The 21,434-nt window shown below is 41.0% G+C and overlaps 2 protein-coding genes across 2 annotated transcripts in view; both read right to left on the bottom strand.

The window, feature by feature from the left end:
* Positions 1 to 700: 700 nt before the first annotated feature.
* On the bottom strand, positions 701 to 3,125 carry LOC101846312 (piggyBac transposable element-derived protein 4). The gene is made up of 2 exons (XM_005108978.1): positions 2,933 to 3,125; positions 701 to 2,325 (listed from the first exon to the last, which is right to left on the bottom strand). The coding sequence occupies exons 1-2, from the start codon at positions 3,123 to 3,125 to the stop codon at positions 701 to 703; spliced, it is 1,818 nt and encodes a 605-aa protein (XP_005109035.1).
* A 14,231-nt stretch (positions 3,126 to 17,356) lies between these two features.
* The window catches only part of LOC101863544 (G protein pathway suppressor 2), a gene marked incomplete in the record, with an annotated part of 26,920 nt that continues 22,842 nt past the window's right edge, over positions 17,357 to 21,434 (bottom strand). The window contains 1 exon segment of the mRNA XM_005108968.3: positions 17,357 to 18,946. Within this exon segment, the coding sequence (XP_005109025.2) occupies positions 18,869 to 18,946 (78 nt within the window).

The raw sequence follows: 21,434 nt of genomic DNA, 5'->3' as shown, positions 1-21,434 counted from the left end.
TTCTTATAACTCAAATAATTTCCTCCATGATTGTTTTTTGGCCTCTTGACAGGATTTTTCTCCCCCAATTTATATATGTCCTTTGTTATAATTATTACCCTGTAAGAGGTCTATGATGGTCTCCTTAACATCTTGGCCCTTCATGACATATTTCTTTCCAGTGTAAAACACATTTTTGAGACAGAACTTTGTTTTAGAATCAAAAGGCTGAATCTACCATATAGGATTATAACTTTCATTTACCCTGTCAAAAATGACATTTGGATCAATATTGTCTTTAACCCCTTCACTGCTGTCCACTTTGACTTCCCATATGCTGGAAAAATTTCCAGGTACCGCATGAAACCATAGGTGACTTCCCTTATTGGTCTTTGGTGCTCTTGAATGAAGTGAAAAGTATAACAAAGTATATATTTTCTTGTAGAGAAATGAATGGTCTTTCCAAGTAGACTATGTACAGGGGGATTATTGGAAGGAAAAAGATTTTGAGAGGAGTAGAAGATTGCATAAGATAGGGGAAAAAATGTTTTCTTACCTTGCTCTAGTAGGGAAGACTGGAACTGGTATTCAACTTGTAGGGTAATCCATACAGAAATAATAACACACTACACTTATATGCACACACAATTCCACAGAAAAAATAAAGCACAGAGATATGTACACAACTATTTACAATCACTAGCGAAACTGGACTTCACTCCTAGTTCCGCCAGTAAAACCTCTCTGTGTGGTACTTCTTGAAGCACCCACTCAGACAGAGGCCTGGCTTACTCGGGCAGTCTAGGCAGTAATACCTAGTGTCTTTTCGCAAACTCTTCTTTGTGCAGACACGGCACCTCTTTTGGGGATGAACTTTTTTTTCAGTTGGGGGAAGAACTTCAATGAAGTGCCTGTCATACAGTCGGACCGCATGATCATCGGTGACACTAGGGGCACCATCATCCCCAAAGATCCAGTCAGAAACAACATCTTTCTGGAAATCAAGGAAAGTTGACTTATTCCCTGCTTTTTCATACAGGATGTGGGCATTGAGCATTGCCACTTGAACCATGCGCACGAACAACTTCTTGTACCACTTGAGTATTTTTCGCGTGGCCTCATATGGCTGGAGAAGTTGATCATGGCGGTCTACGGAGCCCATGTTTACGTTGTATGACAACACAGAGGGTGGCTTCTCTGTGGTCCCTTGAGGCTCGTGGCATGTGGTCAACATGTATACCTCCCTCTTGTCGTGGTACTTTTGAGCAAGAAGGTGGCCATTGGCACAGCTTTCAGTAGCTCCCTTCTCAACATGAAGCGCTCTGAGCAGAGGAGCGGTCCTGTTTTTTCTCATTGTGCCACAAGCTGATGTTTGTTGGCTGTGGAGAAAGGAAAATAGGTCCACAGAAGTGTACCAGTTGTCCACAAAGAGTTTATACCCCTTGTTCAGCAGAGGGAGCATGAGGTAGACAACCTCTTTGGCAGGTCTGCCAAAGGTGGCACACTCGTCTGGCAGCATTTCATCAATGGCCTCAGTACTCTCGTCCTTTCCTGCATAGATGCGAAAACGGTATGTGTAACCACTGCCGTCACACAAAAGAAATGACTTAATTCCAAACCGAGCCCTTTTCAGCGGTATATATTGTTTGAACAAAAGCCGACCTTTCCACAGCATAAGGGACTCATCAATGGCAACGTTCTGGTCTGGAACGTAAACATGTTGGAATCTTTCGAAGAGATGGTTCAGAACAGGTCTGATCTTGTACAACCTGTCCCTATTCCTGTCTTGAACATTGGGCATATTAGTGTTGTCACTGAAATGGAGAAATTTCAGCAACAGCAGGAACCTATCTCTAGACAAGGCAGCATTGAAGACAGGGGTTGTAAAGAGAGGGTCAGTACACCAGTATGAATTTATTTCAGGCTTTTTGATCATACCCATCAATAAAAACACACCGATGAAACATTTCATCTCTGTCACGTCAGTATTGTGCCACTGATTAGCCCTAGAGTGCTGTTTCAAGGGTGTCGCAGCCAAGTACTGCTCGGCATAACGTTTGGTCTCAATGACCAAAGAGCGGAGTAGATCATCGTCCACAAACAAGGAGAAGAACTGGGAGGGGGTAAAGTTACTCACATCAACTTTTATGCCAGGGGCAGCAGTAAAGTCTGCAATCACTGGGCGAAAGTTCCCAACATCTCTGGTCCACTCTCGGGTGTTTGTGGTGGTTCTCCTTGTGCCCCCTGCACCTCTGCCTCTTCCTCTGCCGCTACCTCTTCCTCTGCCTCGACCTCTGCCTCTACTTGCAGATGTAGAAGGACCGGGGACATCCTCAAACCTTGTTTCTGGGTGAAAATAAATCATCTTACAATTATTTACTGTATTTCATTGTTATTACTATCATTGTTTGTTTATTTCCTAAGTGAGCATGAATCATTCAGACCAGGCTAGAATCTAGATCTAGATCTTGATCTCTCAGAAATGAGAAAGACCCTTTTTTTTACAAATATTCCTCGCAATCGGTCATCTGTAAGAAGAATAAATGGCTTTTTTTTCCACTGAACATCTACCACTTTCCTTCTTGGTTAGTAGTAACCAGGCAGATCTAAGATCTAGATTTCTAGAAAAAAACTGATAGGCCATAGCTAGTGTTATCAGTGCTAACAAGATGCATAATTTATAAAGATAAGAACAAATTGTTCAATAAACTCAGCTCTGGATTTTAGACTTGAGGCCAGGGTAGCGGTACGGTCACTTACAAAAAATGACATCATAATCTAAACAAACAACAATAATATAAGAAGGCAAAATCATCTGCAGTGTTCCCCCCCCCCCCCCCCCCCCCAAACAAAAAAAAATAAGGGAAAGAGGTGTGAGAGCAAAACAGAACAGTCAGGAAAAATAAACATCTAGATCTAGATCTAGTCTAGAATCATATTATTGAATGTTTACCTTCGCGCTCATCGGCTTGTTCTTCCTCTTGTTCTTGATCATGATCAGAACTGGAATCAACATCATCAGAATCATGTCCGTTCCAGTTAGGACTGGCATCATCATCCAAATCTTCATCTCCGCTATCTAGATCGCGGTAGACCTCTTGGACAGCTTGTAGTGTAGTTAGCATTCTCCGCGGACGGTTAGCCATCTTCGTTAGCTGAGCTGAGCGTTCGATACGGTGCGTACTAGAGCAGACGAAAACTCGGAAAGGACGCTTCTATTTCCCGCTAGAACTAGGCCAGTAGCAGAAATTTTCCCACGAACAGTGGATTTCTAACTCGTAGAATAAATGAGCTTTCAAGGGAACCTACTCTAAATATTATAAAAGCAAATTAGACTTTAGCAGGGAACGAAACAAAACAGGGATAATGCAGGACGTAGTAGTCACGTCGCTGTAGCACACAGAGGCGCGTTCAGGGAGACGTAGGTACTACGTCGTCGTAGCAGTGAAGGGGTTAAAGACCAAACTTACTGCTTGTCTACCAGTTTTGGGACCAGCGGTCTGGTACGTCTGTCATTGGGCTCAAACGTAGGCCTCCCAATTACACAGGCCTGCCAAACGAAAAAGTAGGTCAACAGCCCGGGCTGTTTGTTGTACGAGGCTTCAAATTTGATGGCACGATGGATTTGGGCACATTTGGGAACATGGAAGGTGGATCTACTGGAACCGGAAAACACACGCCCATATTAGTAGTGATCTCATCTATGGAAAGAATATTTGGCAGAGCTCGCAACCATTCCTTTTTGTGGTCATGACCCTCTTGGGAACTGTAGACCGGAATATTCTCTGCCCCAAGCACTTTCTTGGTACTGTCATAGCCTGTTCGACATCCGCCCTCTGAACATTTTTTCCCCATAGTGCTTGTTTTCTTGTCCCCGCTCAAGGACTTCTGTTGACTATGTGTATGAGGTAGAGAAAAACGCCACCTCAAGAAGAAAAAAAAAGAAACCTATATATGTAGCCTACCATCATGCAGAAACAGATCAATAGAAGTAGGTCGTGAGTCAGAACAGTAGTAAATCACAATTCACAACAGACAGTGAGCGGGGATGCTGAAAAGATTGGGAGTGATAGATTAAGAGACAGTTCAGTCCTAGACTAGATAGGCCTGCTGCATTTGTAGTCTTGTGGTGATTTGAGTGTAGCCTGCATAATGTTGCTGCGAACACAAAATCATATACATTATGTATGATGTGTGTGTGTGTAAATTAAAAATTATTGATCAGGCATTCAGAGACAATCAATCAAATGCCCCCCCCCCCCCCCCCCCAAAAAAAAAAAAGGAAACAAGAAAATTCCTCTACTTCTTCCTATTTTATAAAAGCACACAAGATCTAGTTCAAGATTCTAAGAAATACAAACATTTTGTAGAGAGAGTCAGAGGGCAGATTAGACCTACACATCATGAAACGCCCTCATACAAGCGTCCCAAGCCCACAAGGTGACTTGTGTGCTGTGAATAGCCTACAATTTCCCTTCTTCGACATAAAGAAGTTTATAAACAAAGTACTAGTGCACTGTGTAATTTCCACCACTTGGAAGGCTTGCTGAATATCGCCAAATGGAAAAGGCAAAAGCATGACAATTGACAATGAATAGATTATATCTCCACCTGTTGAGTTCATGATGCTAGATTGTCTAGAATCTAACTCTCTGTCTAGTTCATCTGGGCTAGGCAGATCTAAGTATATATGGCAATTCTTCCTGTAGCTTATATAACTATTTTGGGAAAGAACAGAACTTCCATTATCATTTACCACAGCAGGAAGATGCGTTGACTCGAAAATCCGTTGAAAAAAATGCTCCTCAATGTGGGAACTTAACAAGACACTTTCGAAATCCGCCCCGCACACGCCCAGATGCACAGCCGTGTAGCTGTTAATTAGTACATGCACACGAGTGTCGGCCCAGGCAAGTGACCTACTTTTCTGGGCTAATCGGCCTGGGTTTCTGGGGACCTAGGCTCAAACCCATAGCTATCTGTTGACCTATATATGTCATTCTTTTTTAACTGTGTAGTTTAGCCAGCTCGCGGAAATACCATAGCCAGTGCTGAGCGGGCCACGCTGAGAGTAGGCCTGATACTAGTACTAGATCTAGTAAGCGGTCGAGCATCGTGATAAAGTAGGTTATCGATCAATTCAGGCGGCTTCAGAGCTATGCGACAAAACCTAGAGCTGGTTGTCTAGATTCCAGATATAATGTTTTACATAATAGTCGGTCGTGGCAAGCTGGAAAATAGTAAACGGGGGGCTTGGAATTAAAGGGTGGTGGGGTGCGTAAAAAAACTGAAAATTAATAAAGGGGGGGGGGGGCAAAAAGCGTTCTCATTTCACCATAGTATTGTAGAACGGTGTGTAGTACGTTGGCTCTGTTAGAAAGTAATCTTAAATGTCAGGGCACTCATCTGTGCTCATGGTTTGTATTAAGACAGTCCCCAAAAACACTAATTGTCTTTGGACACTTCTCGTCACCGTGTCTGTGACCCTCCTGTCTACCATCAAGACACCCATCGGGATTCGGGCAGTTGTTGGCCCAATATCCGGTGCTCAGACATCACCTGCATTGCAGTGTGCTCTCCCTCATTTCTCTGTAATAGAGATGAGATATATATATATATTTACACATAAGTGAGGCAACCAGGGATTTTCAGTCTCAAGTTAACCTTTTAACATTTTGAGATAAATTGACATTCTGAGACTACAGCCATTTCTGAACAACGTGGTCTTTACAGAATTAAAAAAGGACTATTAGAAGCTAAGATATGGGCATTTAACAACAACCACCTGAGCAGATCAACTTTTGAGAAAATCGCGTTTTAAGTTGGAGCTACCAATTAATTTCAAGAGATTTTGCTCAGAAAACAACCCAGAAACATAATACCACTGCCCTACATACTTTAATTGGTTACTATTGGGTATTTTTAAGTTTGAATGAAGTGAGAAAGTGTTTCCAATAATCATGTCATTCAGGATGGCCCATTCTATCAGTTTTTCTCCTCTTTCATTTCTGGTTCCCAGTCCATATGGACCCACTATGTCTTCATGTCTTGTTGCTCCCACTTTTGCATTAAAATCTCCCATGACTATATGACAATATCTTGTGATTTACAATGTGTCTTTGCTTGGTTTATTTCATCATAAAACTTCTCTATTTCTTCTTCTGTGCTTTCTGAGGTTGGCGCATACGCTTGGATGATGGTTGTATCGAAGGGTGATCCTTTCAGTCTCACCAGCATAACTCTGTCTGATATTGTCAGGTACCCCTTAAGTGTCTTCGATGTTGGCATGTCCATGATGACCGCTACTCCTCTTTCATGTTTGTCGCCTCCTGAGTAAATGATGTTATAGCTGTCGGACAATATTCTGCCCGCTCCTGTCCATCGTACTTCACATAAACCCATGATGTTTAACATTCATTCTCTTCATTTCTTTCTTGATGTTGTCCAGTTTTCCTTTCTCTAGCATTGTTCTCACATTCCAGGTTGCTATGTTTCTTGTTTGATTTTTCCTTTTGTGAGCAGTATCTTGATGACGATCTGGTGTCACTTGCTGTGCATGACTGACCCTACCGGACGAGGCAGTTCTTTCAGAGTTCCCCTTTACGTCGTTATCTTTAAAGTCTTTATTTATTGAAATGTTATGATCCATAATGTTTCTAGGGAAAGAATACAGCTGTGGTTTTCCCTTGCCTTCTGCTGGATTTTTGTACGGTTTACTCCGCTAGCCTTTGTCCAAAAGGACTAACCCACAAGGCAGTGGGGGCAGGTTTCGGCGCCTCCCTCTCGCCTGACAGTCTGATTACTGAGCACATGAGGTATTTTATAGAGACAGGGTTGCCACCACCCTGTCCCACCTCGCTCTCCAAGACTGTCGCCAGTTGGTCCAAGACTGTCACCAATTGGTCTGCAGCTACCCTATATAATGTAGGCCGTTCCTTTATCCGCCACCTGTGGACGCGGTGGGTCGGGGATGGTCGCCCCAGCTTTACACCCCCCCTTGAACAGATAGTCCTGTCTTTTTCTGTCAAGTCCCCTTGGCTGTAAGTAAGATAGGGGGGAGTCAATCTCGGTGTCACGTTTCAAAAGGTGCTGCAACACTGGCCCAGAGCTGGTGAGAGGTTTGAGTGCCATGGTACCAGATGTGTCGCTGTTTGTCATATGCTGGAAAGACTTGGTGTTCTTTACTTTTTTTAAGTGCTTGTCCAGAAATGAGTCCCATTTGTATGAAATGACGTTCACATTGTTCGGTCTGGTTCTGTCGATTCCTGCACAACTTAAGCAACGCACTGAAGCTGTTGGCTTTCGTTCTGCTATACAGGCGCTTTACAAGCCCAAAACAGCCATCGGGGCTGAACTTCGCATGGCCAATAATACCAAAAAACAAAAACAAAATGATAATAGAGTAATGACAACCAGTTAACACAAGCCGAGTTTTTATTTTGGCCTGAGCAGTTGTTTGCATACAGATGGAGGTGCTTCTCCCCCAAACCGTAGAACTCAAAAAAATGATGGAGGAGGGAGATGACACAATTTGCCCCTTTTCCAACACACACAAGTTCGTCAGTCAGGTAGTTGACCTGCTGCTGAACTGCCTCGCATCAAATTCCGAATAGGCCGCATTTCCGTGGTGTCTTGAAATAAATGGGTCCTGGCTGGAGGGGGTCTGAAGAAAAATGCACCTGCTGTGCAAAGTAAAAGCTGTAGTGCATGGTCATGTCATGCGAACATGCTTGGTTTTTGCCCAGGGTCCTTTTTTCTCCGTGAAGCACTTCTTTAGACCACAATGCTGTTAAGATAAGAGCGCTCGGCTGTGACATCTGTCAAGTGCTGTTCCATGGATCTCAGGGCGTAAAACTTCAGCTCCTCTGACAGGTTTCTGGACCTTGCAACCTGAGCAGTTCCTTCTTGACAAGTCCAGCAAAGATCTGTAGCAGGCCGCATGGTGCTGATGAGCGGCACAATTTTCTTCCAGATGTCCCGAAACTGAGTAAGGCTTGCAACCCGCGGATCAGGTGCTGGTGAGGCGACATACTTATCATACACCATCTCCTTGGTTCAGTTCATTAGTAGAAGTCTGAGGTTGCTGTTCCTATGTTTTGGGGTGCTGCCAGTTAGCAAAATGGCATGCGTCTCAGCATAGTTTGTGATAAATAACACTGTTCCCTCTACATCCTTGTAGGCCAGTGTGTTTGGAGGCAGCCTCTTCGTGTTCTTGTGAACAGGTGGTGTAATGCCAGAAGATTTGTACTGTAAAAATGAATTTACCTGTGTCAGAAGCTGTTGGTGTAACAGGGGGGTGTTGTCCTGAAGAGGCAGTGGCTGCAGATTCAGCAGACCTGTCTAGATCTAGGTTGTTCTCAGTGTCCGAGTCACTGTCACTGTGTTCCTGATCGCTTTCACAGGACAAGTACTCGTTAACATGTTCAAGTAATGCCTGCTTATTGTGCCAAGACCAGTTGCTGATACATAAGCAGCAGTAGCCTTTGTTCCATTCCTGAAGCCTCCATGACCTTCCCTGCATTCAAGCCCTTCTTTGCCCTTTCCACAACACCATCTATGTAATCTTTGAAGGATAGACAGCGATCGAAAACCACTCCCAGATACCGCATCTTCTGACTTCTTTGAATATTCTGTCCATTTACCGTCCGCTCTGGGACATCTGTCTTTACTATTCCATTGTTTAAAGAGCACCACAGTGCTGCAGCCTTCTGAGGATTGATCACTGCGATCGATTCAGCACACCACTTCATGATTTTCTCAACCTCTTGCCGTAATTCATGTGTCATTTTCTGCCAATCCCGTCCTTGCCTGTAGGCAAGATATCATCTGCAAATGTTAGTATTCTCCCTGGCCCAACACTGCTCAGCATTGCAATAATAGCAGTGTAGACATTGATGAACAGTATGGGCGATAAGGGTGAGCCCTGTGGGAGTCCTGGACTTTTCACCTGTGGGTTTGAAGTCCATTGACCACGTCGGAAAGCCACTTTTCTTTCTAGCATTGCCCCTGCAATCTGCCCAACAATCCACAATTGTCTGCATGTAATAGAAGTTTTGTCTCACATAGGCTGTAGTTATCCTGGTAGAAATGCACATCAGACACAACTGTGTTGGCACCTTTCCCTGTGCTGTGAGCCTCATCAATTCAAATATTTTCCCAGTGTGCCTCATTGTTTATACCAAAATGTCCACACTTTCGAGGAGTTTTGAATTAAGTCTGCCCTGCTTGCAGAGGATCACTTGGAAAGTGAGTCTGCTGGACACATTGGAAAGAAAGGTGATTTATTCCCTTGAAAAGAGCAGTATGGATGGGGTACTGGTTGTCTGCCTGGTGGTAGTTGTGTCTTTACCGTTTCACAGCTGTGTTGGTTAAGGGGTCTAGCGGGTAACATTTTTGGTCAATTTTCAATGAAATTATTGATGGGCAGTTGAGATTTTATTGATTTTCTGGAAAGCAGCTTTTTGACACCTTTAATCATTGCTGAATCAGATTTTTCTGGTCCATTTGGGTTTTTTTTTAATTGATAAAATAGGTGGAAAAAACAACCTCACCCCCCTCTCCTCTTGCAAAAATGACCGCTTGGCCACTTTCCCTCTCTTTTTTGTTACTTTTTGTGTCTACTTGGTGCACTAGACTTCACACAGTGACATTTTTTAATCTGTTTTTCTCAAAACTTTATTTTTGAAAAACCCTATGTCACTAGAATCCTAAAATCTCAGCTACTAATCAAGATACTGTGCTGAAACTTTTCTCACATGTGCAGATTTGGTTGTTACAGGTCACTGACTAGATTTTTTTGTGTGTGTGCAAAAAATAGTTAATGCCAGAGGAATCTGCTTTTGAAAGTCATTTTATGCTCAAAATTTCTAACTCAAAAAAGTACTTCTCTTTGAAAGTCTTATAAATTCCAGAATATTTTAAAATATCTGTCAGTTACCTAGAACCTTATGCCTTTTGGTTTTCCAAATTTTAGGATTTTCCTAAGTATTATATCATTTCTATATGGCCACCAGTTTTACATAACATATTGGGGTTGAAATTTTTTTTTAATGTTTTGAATTATTTCCTGGAGGGTACTGCATATTATGTGAAAGTTTGGTTTGAAAAGATGCATTAATAACGAAAATAGCTTTTGTGAGTAGCTAGACCCCTTAACCCTTCCGGCATTGTTTACCCTGGATTCACCGGAATTAAATCATGGCTGACCAAGGAAAATCACATGTTATTTTCTTTTGTGTTTTTAGGGTGTTTTCTTATTAGTAATGTGCACATATTATACATCATTGTAAAGGGCATTGAACGTAGAATAAGATTAGTATAAAAATATTGAAATTCAAAGGAAAATGTTAGTTTTGAAGAGTTACATAACATTACAACATCTACTTTACTTTACTTTTCCGATCCAGCTGCCATTTGGGTTCTAGCCCTTCAGTTTGAGACATTACAACATCAAAAGAAAGAAAAATTAAATGAAAATTTGTTCTTACCATGACAAAGCTCATACATCCATAGGCAAAATCCATGAAATCAGCTTGAGGAAGCACATATATCCAAGAAGAAAGTAACTGGCATCAATTGGGCAAGAAGATGTTGAGGCATGGAAGGGAAGGGGGCTCCAATATTCAGACACAAGTAAAAAAGAACAATGTAGTGAACAAGAATAAAGGGAAAAAATGGAACGCAGTTCCCACAACACTTTGTACTATGTCCTATTTACAAGGGAGATTTATTTATATTCACTGGGGGCAAGGCAATTTCTTCAGTTTGTGGTCACGCTCAAAGCAATCCTTTCTAGTGCAAATACGGATGACTTGTGCAACCAAAGCAATAAAAGTGCGTGCGCCGCACTTCATTTGGGCGGCTGCACCATTTGCAGCAACGGGCCAGCTCATGATGAACTAGAAGATGCTTTGCACCCTCTAGTCTTTCCACTGAGGTGTCTATACATTTACCACCTCTTTTTCATGGAACTTTGCTCCCAGCAGGCATCCCTTCAACTGCTTTGTCGATCAGATCATGGATAAGTTCCTCCTTGAAGGATTTCAAAGAGCATTTCTTCCGTTTTGACGAAGCGTACAAAATGTGCGAGTTGCACACAGCTATTACTGTCATCCAGAGGAAAATTTTCTTTCACCATTTGTGGAATCTTCTGGAGTAAAACCCGTAGTAACCCAGTATCTGGTCCATTTTATCGCATCCGTTCATGCTGGAGTTGTAGCTATGGATGATTCTGGGTTTTTCTGTCGCCTTTACTTGGACGAGGTCAGCTGACCCATGTATGGTGACGAAGAACACAGGCTTATTGGCTTTTTTTGTCCTTCCAAGCCCCGGCTATTCTGCTATGATGGTATTGTCTGGGCTGACATAGAACCTTGATTCCATGTGCTTCAGGCTGAGAGTTTTCAACTCAGCTGGAAAGCTGACTCTGTTGACCTGCAGGGTGCCGGTAATGTATTGCCCCATCTCCAGCATTCTGTCCTCTAACTTGCGTGTGGTGTACCACCTGTCAAAAAAGAGATGATGATCGAGGCCTACAGCGTTTAGTGATATCTCAAATATCTTGACAGATATCCAGCCTTGGGTGTCTTTGTCCAGACATGGGTCATTGGTTTCTAACCCGTAGTAAGTCTGGAGATTCACTACAAATCCTGTAGCTCTATCCACAAGCCCAAAACTTTTGATATGATATTTGTGGGGCCTATAATCATTTCGTCAATTGATAGGTCCTACCCAGATTGAAACGTGATCTGAAACTGCTCACACCATTCACTGACGAAAAGTTCGACTTTTGACTTCCCCTAACGGAGTGGCTCACCAATGTGCAGCATTGTCTGCAAAATAGTGAGGAAGCAGTCCCTTTCCATTGTTAATGAAATGGACAAAATACCTACTTTACCAAAAGCAGGATAAAAAACATGCATGTACGTACAAAAAAACACAGAAATCCGTATAGGAGATGGTGGGTAAATAACCAAAAACTTTGAAGAGACACAACACACGACTGACCACATGTCAAGTCAAACCAGAAGACTCAATGTGCATAAAGCTTAAGGGCTGGTGGGGCACCTAGAAATCGTGTTGTGGGGTCAAATTTTGTAAATTGGATTTATTACATATTATAGTACCTGGACACTTCCTGAACAATATCCAGAAACGTATGTAAGCCTTGCTACACCCTAAAGTTGTGTTTTGTTGTCAGGTTTTTCGGCGAAAGCACATGTTGTCTAGCCTTTTCTTACCTTTATCGGCTGTTTTCTCACAATTCTATTTTTTCACATATTATCCCATTTTTCTGCTCTGTTTCTTATTCAATTTTAATGTAACTTTCACAGGATACCAACAACACCTAGTTTTAAATTTTGGCTTGTTGAATTTTTTATTAATGCAGTAGTTTTTGATTTATGGGCTTAGAAAGCATGAATTTTCCATTTTTTTCACGTGTTTTGCAACAACTCAATTGTAAATGTAAAAAAAATATAAACTATAGCATATATTAAAAATTCAACAAGCCAAATTTAAGAGCTACATATGTACTGTTGGCATGCCAAATTAGAAGTGAATCGGTTAATAAATAAGGAAATAAAATGGGATTGAAAAAGGTATACAAAATCCAATATGGCCGCCGTTTCCATTGCAACCGATTCACTTTATACTTTTTTAACTATTGATTTAAAATCCCCAATAACACAAGATGTCCCACAGCAAATATCGGCACTCTAGGCCTTGTAATAGCCAAAATAGACCTCAGGTGCCCCACCAGTCCTTAATGCCAGCTTTTTGTACCATATACTTACACTTTTCCAAACAAAACATCGAACAATTTCTTTTCCCCGAAGACCTCCCTCCGTGGCACCTCACCAAGGCAAAAGTAGACTTACAGCTGACCACGCACAACAAAGAAAGCACAAACACTAAAACTTTTTAAGCAGAATACAAAAAACTTATAAATAAATACCCCGGTGCGGAGCTCCTCTTCACGGATGGCTCCAAAAAAGACAATGAAGTGGGCGCCGCAGCCCTATCTCCCAACAGTACACACCAGAGGAGACTCCATCCTGAAGCCTCCATTTTCTCTGCGGAGGCCACTGTCATTGACGTGGCACTGGACTCCGTAGAAAATTCTCCAAACAAATCTTTCCCTATCCTTTCTGACGCTCTGTCTTGCATCACCTCACTCACAAACTACACACTCCTACACCCAAAAATAGTTAAGCTACAACAGAAAATTCACACCCTATCTGAAACAAGAGAAAACATCATGTTCGCATGGATACCTAGCCATGTGGGCATCCGAGGAAACGAGCACGTAGACGACCTGGCGAAGAAATCCTCATCCCTTCTTTTGGGATCAACGACGAACACCCACAGACTAGACTTTAAAAATAAAGTCAAAAAGTACACCTCCAGTCTGTGGGAGAGCCACTGGAAAAAACAGAAAAATAACAATCTCTATAATATAAAACCCAAACTGGGACCACGAAATCCTTCGGACCTCTCCAGAAGAGACGAAGTCATTTTTACTCGATTGCGCATCAGACACAGGGCCCTAACCCACAAATACCTCCTACAGGGAGATGAGAAGAAGCCGTTCTGTGTCGGATGCGACACAGATTTTATCATTAGACACATTTTAACCGAATGTCTAGACTTTGGAGAGATCCGAAGGAAATATTGTAAATGCAAAAAAAATGCAAGACATTTTTTTCGTCGTTGGTCCCATCAGAATTTTGAATTTTATGAAGGCCATTGGCCTCTATGGAAAATTGTAGAATTGAACAAAATTGAATAATTTTTAAAAATTTTTATGAAAGTTGTTTTAGTCTAAAATTATATACATGTATCTACACCAAATTTTTAACATTTTAACTTTTCAAATCAAATGACCCTTACACAGCCGTGCAGTAAACCACATATTTTTTTTTTTAAACTTGTGTTTCACGCTCTCATATAACCTTAGGCAGTTGCGAGCGCCGTAAAACCCCATACTAAACTACAACTAAAAAGTCAAAAATGAACTCACACAATCAGGGCAGATGTGGGTCTGACAGTGGTCGAAAGGTGTGTGTGTGTGCAAGTTTTTGTGGGAAAGGGAGAGAGAGAGAAAAATAGCGAGAAATTATCAGTTAGAACCGTATGGTGCTCATATTCTTCATTTTATTGTAATGTGCATTGAGCATTTTCTTGGTGGAAATATGTAAGTGAAATAGTGAAACTTATTATTAAGATTTTTTAGGTGTTTTGTGATAGTGAGAAGGAAGTCACCTGCAACTGTAATGACTTTGAATGGCAATGATTCGTCACTCTGTATAACTGTGCCTTCTTTATTGGAAAAGAAGCTGATATGGACCGTGTACAATTTTTTTTTTCTACATTCAGACAGCCACCCATTGTTGAGCAGAAAAGTAGCCACTTTCAACAGGTAGCCATCTTACACAATGTCATTATTATAATGTAAAAAATATGCAAAGGAGGAAATGGGAATGATCGTTTGTTCAGGTTGTCTTAATCTTATTCGTCTTGCCATCAGGTTTGACTATTCAAAATATTTTCATGATGCTGGCCCAAATTCACCCTGAGTATGACCCAATTATGTTGATAGTGCCGTAAAACATTGTATTGTATTCAAACTCGGGCTCAACCCAGGTTGCCTTATTCACCCCGAAGTTGTGTACCATTCAAGGTTTTTTCGTTTTGAGTCCAACACAAAAGACTTGTGGACATCAGTTTGCAATATAATATTGTAATGCTTTGTTTTATTCAATTCTGATGTTCCCACTGCGTTGGAAAATACATTTATTTTGTTGCCCAACATGAGTTTTTTGTTTTGTTAAACTGAATACTCGCTGCCTCAGAATTACAAAGTTCTATCTGACATTTTTGGCTGTTTTGGGTTACTAAGACCATGAGGTCAGAAAGCAAATGCTCTGTCTGATCCATCAAGATGGTAAGAATATTCAGAGTCGTTATCAAGGTATTCAAAGAATTACATTTTTAAAAGCTTGACTGTGTAAAACTAAAAAAAATTTACATCAAATTTCTCAAAACTAGGTACTGAGCAGATAGAACTTTGTTATTCTGAGGCAGTGTGCTGTTACTGTCACCATGGCAGTGTCCGTCGATTTGTGTTTGTGTCCCACTCTTGGCCACAACAGGATGCCATCTCTCCAGGTCTCTGCTTTGATGAATTACAGTGGAGTCCACTTAAATCACTCGCAGTAAATTTGAAAACAGCTGTAAACCAAACGAAAAAAGTATCCATGATTTTTTTCTACTTCATAATTTGAGCCTCCTATCTAAATCGAAAACCAGGGTAAATCGTAGAAAATATGGAGATTCCGCAGATTTTGGTTTCAGCGTACGCACTGTACTTCATAAAATTGTAGATCACCATCAGCCATCAGCTTGTATGTTGTCAATGTAGGATGTAGGGGGTCTTCCTTTTTCTTTTTGTCTTGAGGCACAGTTGGCATCAAGTTTGTTTTTGTATTTCTATTTACAGGGGTCTGTGGTGTAGTGGTTAGATGCTTCATTGTCGCACGCTGGAGATCCATGTTTGATTCCCGAGTGGGAAGAAATTTTCATCGAATATCTTTCTTTCTGCTTGGTTGTTGTATCCCTCTCTGTCTGGGCTGTTGAGGTTTTGATGCAGGGTCACCTGTACACTAGGGGCACTTTGCTGGCTCAGTTGGTATCATACTGGACTACGGAGCAGATGGCCCTGGTTAGAATCCAAGGCTGGGTGTTCCTGAACTCTGGTAATTTTGTTGAGATTTCAAGGCTCGGTCCAAGGTCCTGCTTGTTAAATGACCTAATAGTGTTAATGAAGGCATTAAACCCATACTCTTACTTTTACTGTACACTAACCCAACGTGGTTTAAAGTAAAGTTACTTATGCAGCTGCGAGGGCCGTAAAATTCTTACTAAAACAAACAAAGTAAAGTTAATGTCAGGATTGCAGGTGGAAAGAGTGTTTTTCTCTCTAATATACTGGCAATATCTTTCTCTGATCTAACTGGATATTCAAGATATCAAGTGCTGGACCCGCATCAGGATTTCGAACCTGCAACGTTACAGCCACTAGACTACCAACAACACACTGTGAGCCTCCTTTATAAAACCAAAACTTCATGTTTACTTATCCACCTGCTTGCAGTTTTTTCCTGAAGAGTATAACATTTAAGTCTAAATTTACCATGTCTATTAACAATAATGTAAGGCAAAAGATCCCTGGGTCTTCAAGAACACTTTATTACAAACACAAATCCATATATTACTAGAACAAAAGTCCACAACATCACATGTAATTTTAGTTACAATCCACTTTCTGATAAAATCTCAACAATCAACAATAATTGACTAACAATAACAAGTACAGCAAGCAAAGATTGGGAAAGGAGCCCAAAAAATGTCAAGAGTTATTTCAGTTTTAGTTTGAGTTTTATTGCACTTGCAATACAATAAGGTCATATAAGTTGCGAGAGTTGTTTCTAGATAGTAACATACAAATAAAAGGAGGAGAGATAAAGAAAATAGAAGTTTGATAGAAAAGAAGGAGCAAACCACAACAGAACACCCGCCAACCACCCACTTACAGAGTTGTCATTTCCCCCAAACCAATCTTGACAGGGGTCTGCTGTTCGCATTTATTATGTACCCAGAAGATGTGGGTTTGATTCTAGGGTGGGGAAGTGGTACTTTATTGAGCATCTTCATATGTCATCTGTGATACTGTATCCCACTCAATCTTATTTTGTTTTAGTAGAGGTTTTACGGCGCTCGCAACTGCATAAGGTCATATGAGCGCCAAGGGGTGGATGTCAACAGAGAAGTCCTTACAGGGAATCAGACTTACTCTGCTCACCTCTATAGCTTCAACAGCACAAAGTCTGCTTCCACTATCAAGGCACCCCGGAAATAGTGGGTCAGGAGAGTGTGACAAACATACAAAAGAAGTAGAGGAGAAATGACGATAGTAAGGATTAGGAAAGAAAAGGTAACAGTTCCTTGTTGCAGTTCAGGCACAGTTATGAGCTTGACATTGATGAACGGCCCATTTACAATTCTACTGTGCATGGGAACAGCCTAAAGACACTTCAGTCAGTAGCACCGCCCCAGGGGGTATCCCACTCAATCTGGGTTGGCCCTCACTGGCAGGGTCTAAATTGCCTGCCTCCTATATAATCTAAATAGTACAAATGGAGGTGTAAAGCACAGTAAAGTACAATTATTACAATTACAATAATCCCGTCCAAACTCAAAATTTCAAGGATTAAAACAATACAAGACAATTCATCAAGAACACTTGTCATATCTACAAGCGTCAGTTACAAATTACATGTCCAGACATTGAGCAAATACATAAATCACAAAAATGCCATTTTTATCAGTAGACACAGTAGGCCTACTCTGTAGCCTACTAAACAGACACTACCGAAATCACAAGACACTAAGCTCATGAAATTTCAACTTTTTTCTAAATCTGATGATGATGGTATCAAAGTTTATCTTACGGTTTGCTTGAGTAAAGAGAAGCCCATCAACACAGTAACAGTCATCTAGTGCCAGGAAGAAGAAAAGACAGACAGAAACAACAGGGGGAAGAAAAGAAATATGACCTACCAGTGGTACTTCCTACCACCTGCTGAAATGTCCCTGTGTTATGGAAAAGAAAGTTAAAAAAGCAAAATGGATGCAAATGTATAGTATCATTATTTACAATTACAGTTTTTGCTGAATAAAAGTAAAAAGACATTCAAAAGTCTGCGTGAACAGTAGACTTAATGGGGCATGGCTCCAATGTTTAACAGTCCATATATATATGTAGTTTTAAAGGGGCAAGGCTTGAAGGGGTCAGAATCATAGTTGGGCTTGAAGGTGTAAGAATTATAGTTGGGTTTGAAAGGTTATGAGTATATGATATCTATCCGAATGATTTTGAAGCATAGAGGACAATACGTCTCATTGAGATACCCATAATTAAACTAAAGTGTTTAATTTGAGTAAAAGAAGCACATCGACATGATAACAATTATTCAGTGACAGGAAAAAAAGCAAGACAGACAGAACCAATAAAGGGAAAGAAAAGTAAAGCCCTCCAACCACCCGTTAACACATACACACAAGTAAAAATCCAAAAGCCTTTTACACATAAAAGGTAACGGGTTCTTACACAAAGAGGCCAATCCAAAAGTTGTCAAACACATTATAACTTCTGCAACTGACATTATTTGCTCAAAAGCCAACATGGACAGGGATGGAAATTTTCCGTAAAGTAACGGAAATCCGTAATTTCGAATTGCTCCATCTTGGGACCTGACGTTCGTAAGTGGCCTCTTTAAGCGCTCGGTCCGACCAGTAAAGTGAAACTATCATTTTCCGTATGTGTACTAATCTACAATTAAATAAGAGTATTTTTCCAAATCTGTATAGCCTGCGAAAAAAGTACAGTAAATTTTGGACTGATCAGTTTCCATCCCTGCATGGATCCTGTTTTCCAAAAGCTGTCAGCATGTCGAGTGCCGATCGCAAAGCGTGCAAGTCTTAAGTTGAACATATATATCATATCATATCATATGGGTCTCTCATCCAAAAACTGTGAAACCCATATTCTATACGACATATCTTGTTTTAAGATATCACCATGCAAAGATCATCTTTCTGAACATCCGCACATAATAATTATGTGTCACCAATCCAAAAACAGTCCCATACATAACTGCACGACATATCTCGTTTTAAGACATTATCTCCAAGCAAGGAGCATCTTTTTGGACATCTGCACATTTGAGTCCACATGGAGGCATCAAAGACTGACCCCACTCTCCTGAAACGGTCTGTCCAGGTGTGTGATCCGAGAACTAGCCCAAGCTGTTACTGTCCACTACCAAACTCACTGGTAGTAGCGGCTGTGGGACTGACCGCCATAGCCCGGCCGGCCTTGACCACTGCTGGGGTTGGTATAGTTGCTCTGTGAGGTAGAGTGAGAATAGAACAACATGAATAGTAGACAATCATTCATTTATTTCAAGAGCTACTGTGCAATAGCATTTTAATTCTAATTTTTGCTTTGTATTAGTCTGACACTAACATCATAGGAGTCATAAATTGATCAAGTCAGTTAAACCTCAAAACAGTTTAAAATCATGTTACTCACATAAAGTTAGTACACATTGGTCAGTTCAACATCATTAGCATAATAATAGTAACATTACAGTATGTCCAGCTTTCCCCCCTCCCTCCCCCTGCACACATGGTAACATGGTATGACACATCATATAATGAGTACACAATCAACTTAGGTCTGCTGTGGGTCACAAAGGTGCAATACGCCATCAACATTGACTGTTGTTTTGCTCTTTCTGCTTTTTTGTCTGTTTATTTTAGGGTTCTGTCAAAGGTTAAACCATTGTCACATCCAAGCATGTCTGTCCAAATGCGTGTTATAAAATAATTTTTTAGAAATCTTGTTATAACCGAGATTTATAAGTGGGGCCCACGGTAGGCTACAGCTTTTTCTTTCTTTTTAAAGCCCTGCCAAAAATGAACCTAAACAGCATTCAAATCAATACTCAAAATGGGGAAAATTCTATCATTTTTTTACAGTAAATATGTATGGCTAATATTCTCAAAAACCAGTTAATCTCTCCAAAGAACAGGTAGGTCAACCAATGTATGGTAAAGCTCTGCGCAACTGCATGCAGAAGACCTGTATTCGTTTCCTGCTTGTGGAGGTCATCAAGTATCTCCGTCTTTCTACTGGGATGTTGTATCCCACACATCCTTACACACCAACAGACAAGGGCATCTTTTTTTAATGTCCCTGGTCCCCTTCCATTGCTACTATAATTCAATTAATTTGTCATTGCACCTTTGATACTGATAGAAGGCAAACCTGAGAATAATGAATAGATATATGTAGGCTGTACCTTCACAAGACAGTTACCAGACCTGCCACTCTATGAAGCCTCAAAATTAGGATCTCGGGGAGCGAAAAATCGGGATTTGGTGAAAAAAAATCGGGATCAACAGCAAATCACCAAGGTGACTGTCAAAACTGACTTTAAAATTTTCCATGGGTGTCCATAAATTACTCCGCCTATATGCTCTCTGTGTGTCTTTGCGTGCGTGTTATCATTATTTTTGGTAAATCCTGAAGCATCACGTTAAGCACTCCTAGTCCAAAAGTCTCTACCTCCCCCCCCCCAAACCAATAAGTCCCGAAATACATGAACTTAGGTTGACCCCGTCAACGGACGGTCCCCGACACGCAGAAATCACGGTGATGTCATGTCACGTGATGCGTATGCGTGATTGAAACAATTTTACTAACAGGTCCAACTAACTGCACGTTCAAACAAAATACTCGGATGAGAAACAGTCGTTCTACTTCTAGGATAACGACGGCGACCGACCGACCAAATGTACCAACAAATCTCTTATCCCTCATAATGCGTTCAGACAAAAGCAACGACAACGGCCGTATTTTAGTCTTGCCAGCGCAGTTTACATGTAGTTGTGTAAGTGTTAGAACGACTGTCGCTCGTCCGAATCTTCGCAATGATAATTTCTCTAGATCTAGAATCTAGACAATAAATTTGCAAAAAAAATTCTTTCTGACAATAATTTTCTGTCTAAGATCACATGTCAATTTACTTGATCAACGCGCAGATTCTTCCAGCCGCGGCAACAATCCGAAGATAGACAGACGGAATGAGGGAACGATAGAAAGGAGGAAAGTGGCACAAAAAGTTCGCCAGATTTTGATCAATCTGCAGGTAAAAAATGTACTGCCGACAAGCCTGCAATGAATGCATGGGGCAGAGTAGAACAATGGCCGATTGCAGGAAATGCGCAATCTGGCAGGATTCTATAGCATAAACTATTGCCGAGAGAATTACCGTAAAGATCCGTAACTTATACAAGACGATACGAAGGCGAGTACGGATCTTTTGCTACGGAATTTCGGTAGTCCTACGCTATCGCAGATTTTTACGGAGGGAGTTGATGATGATGGAGGGACAAGTACGGAACTAGCAGAAAGTACGGATTTCCGTAAAAATACGGAAGAGTGGAAGCACTGATCAATGAAGACGTAAAAGTCAAGAATTTTTTTTTTTTTTTTAAGAATTAGAGCACGTTTTGGAGCCTTAACTTCCTGTAATCTGTCCCCGTGGTTTAATGCACACCGCATAATTTAGCAAAATTTGATCATTTTTTGCATAATTTCTGATTATTTTCCTTTATCATTTTTTGTTAAAATTAACAGAATCGCACCTCTACTAAAACTAAAAAGAATAATTTCACATTATTGGGCTCAGTTTGCATAATTTCAGAATTTTTCTTGCATAAAATGACGGGGACAGTGTAATGCATAGGCTCCAAAAGGCAGCCTGCATCCTAAATTACATAAATTGTGTTGATGGGGCCATAAATAAAACACGTACAACTCCCCCCCC

This window comes from Aplysia californica, unplaced genomic scaffold, assembly GCF_000002075.1.
Source record: "Aplysia californica isolate F4 #8 unplaced genomic scaffold, AplCal3.0 scaffold00739, whole genome shotgun sequence".
Lineage (NCBI taxonomy): Eukaryota > Metazoa > Mollusca > Gastropoda > Aplysiida > Aplysiidae > Aplysia > Aplysia californica.
Note: the sequence above shows the minus strand (reverse complement) of the source record. Positions and strands in the feature narration are given on the sequence as shown.

Excerpts from the sequence above, each read along its gene's own strand:
- LOC101846312 (XM_005108978.1), bottom strand. The coding sequence starts at position 3,125 with ATGGCTAACCGTCCGCGGAGAATGCTAACTACACTACAAGCTGTCCAA. Across the intron at positions 2,326-2,932 it reads ACAAGCCGATGAGCGCGAAG|AAACAAGGTTTGAGGATGTC; the intron begins GTAAACATTCAA and ends ATTTTCACCCAG.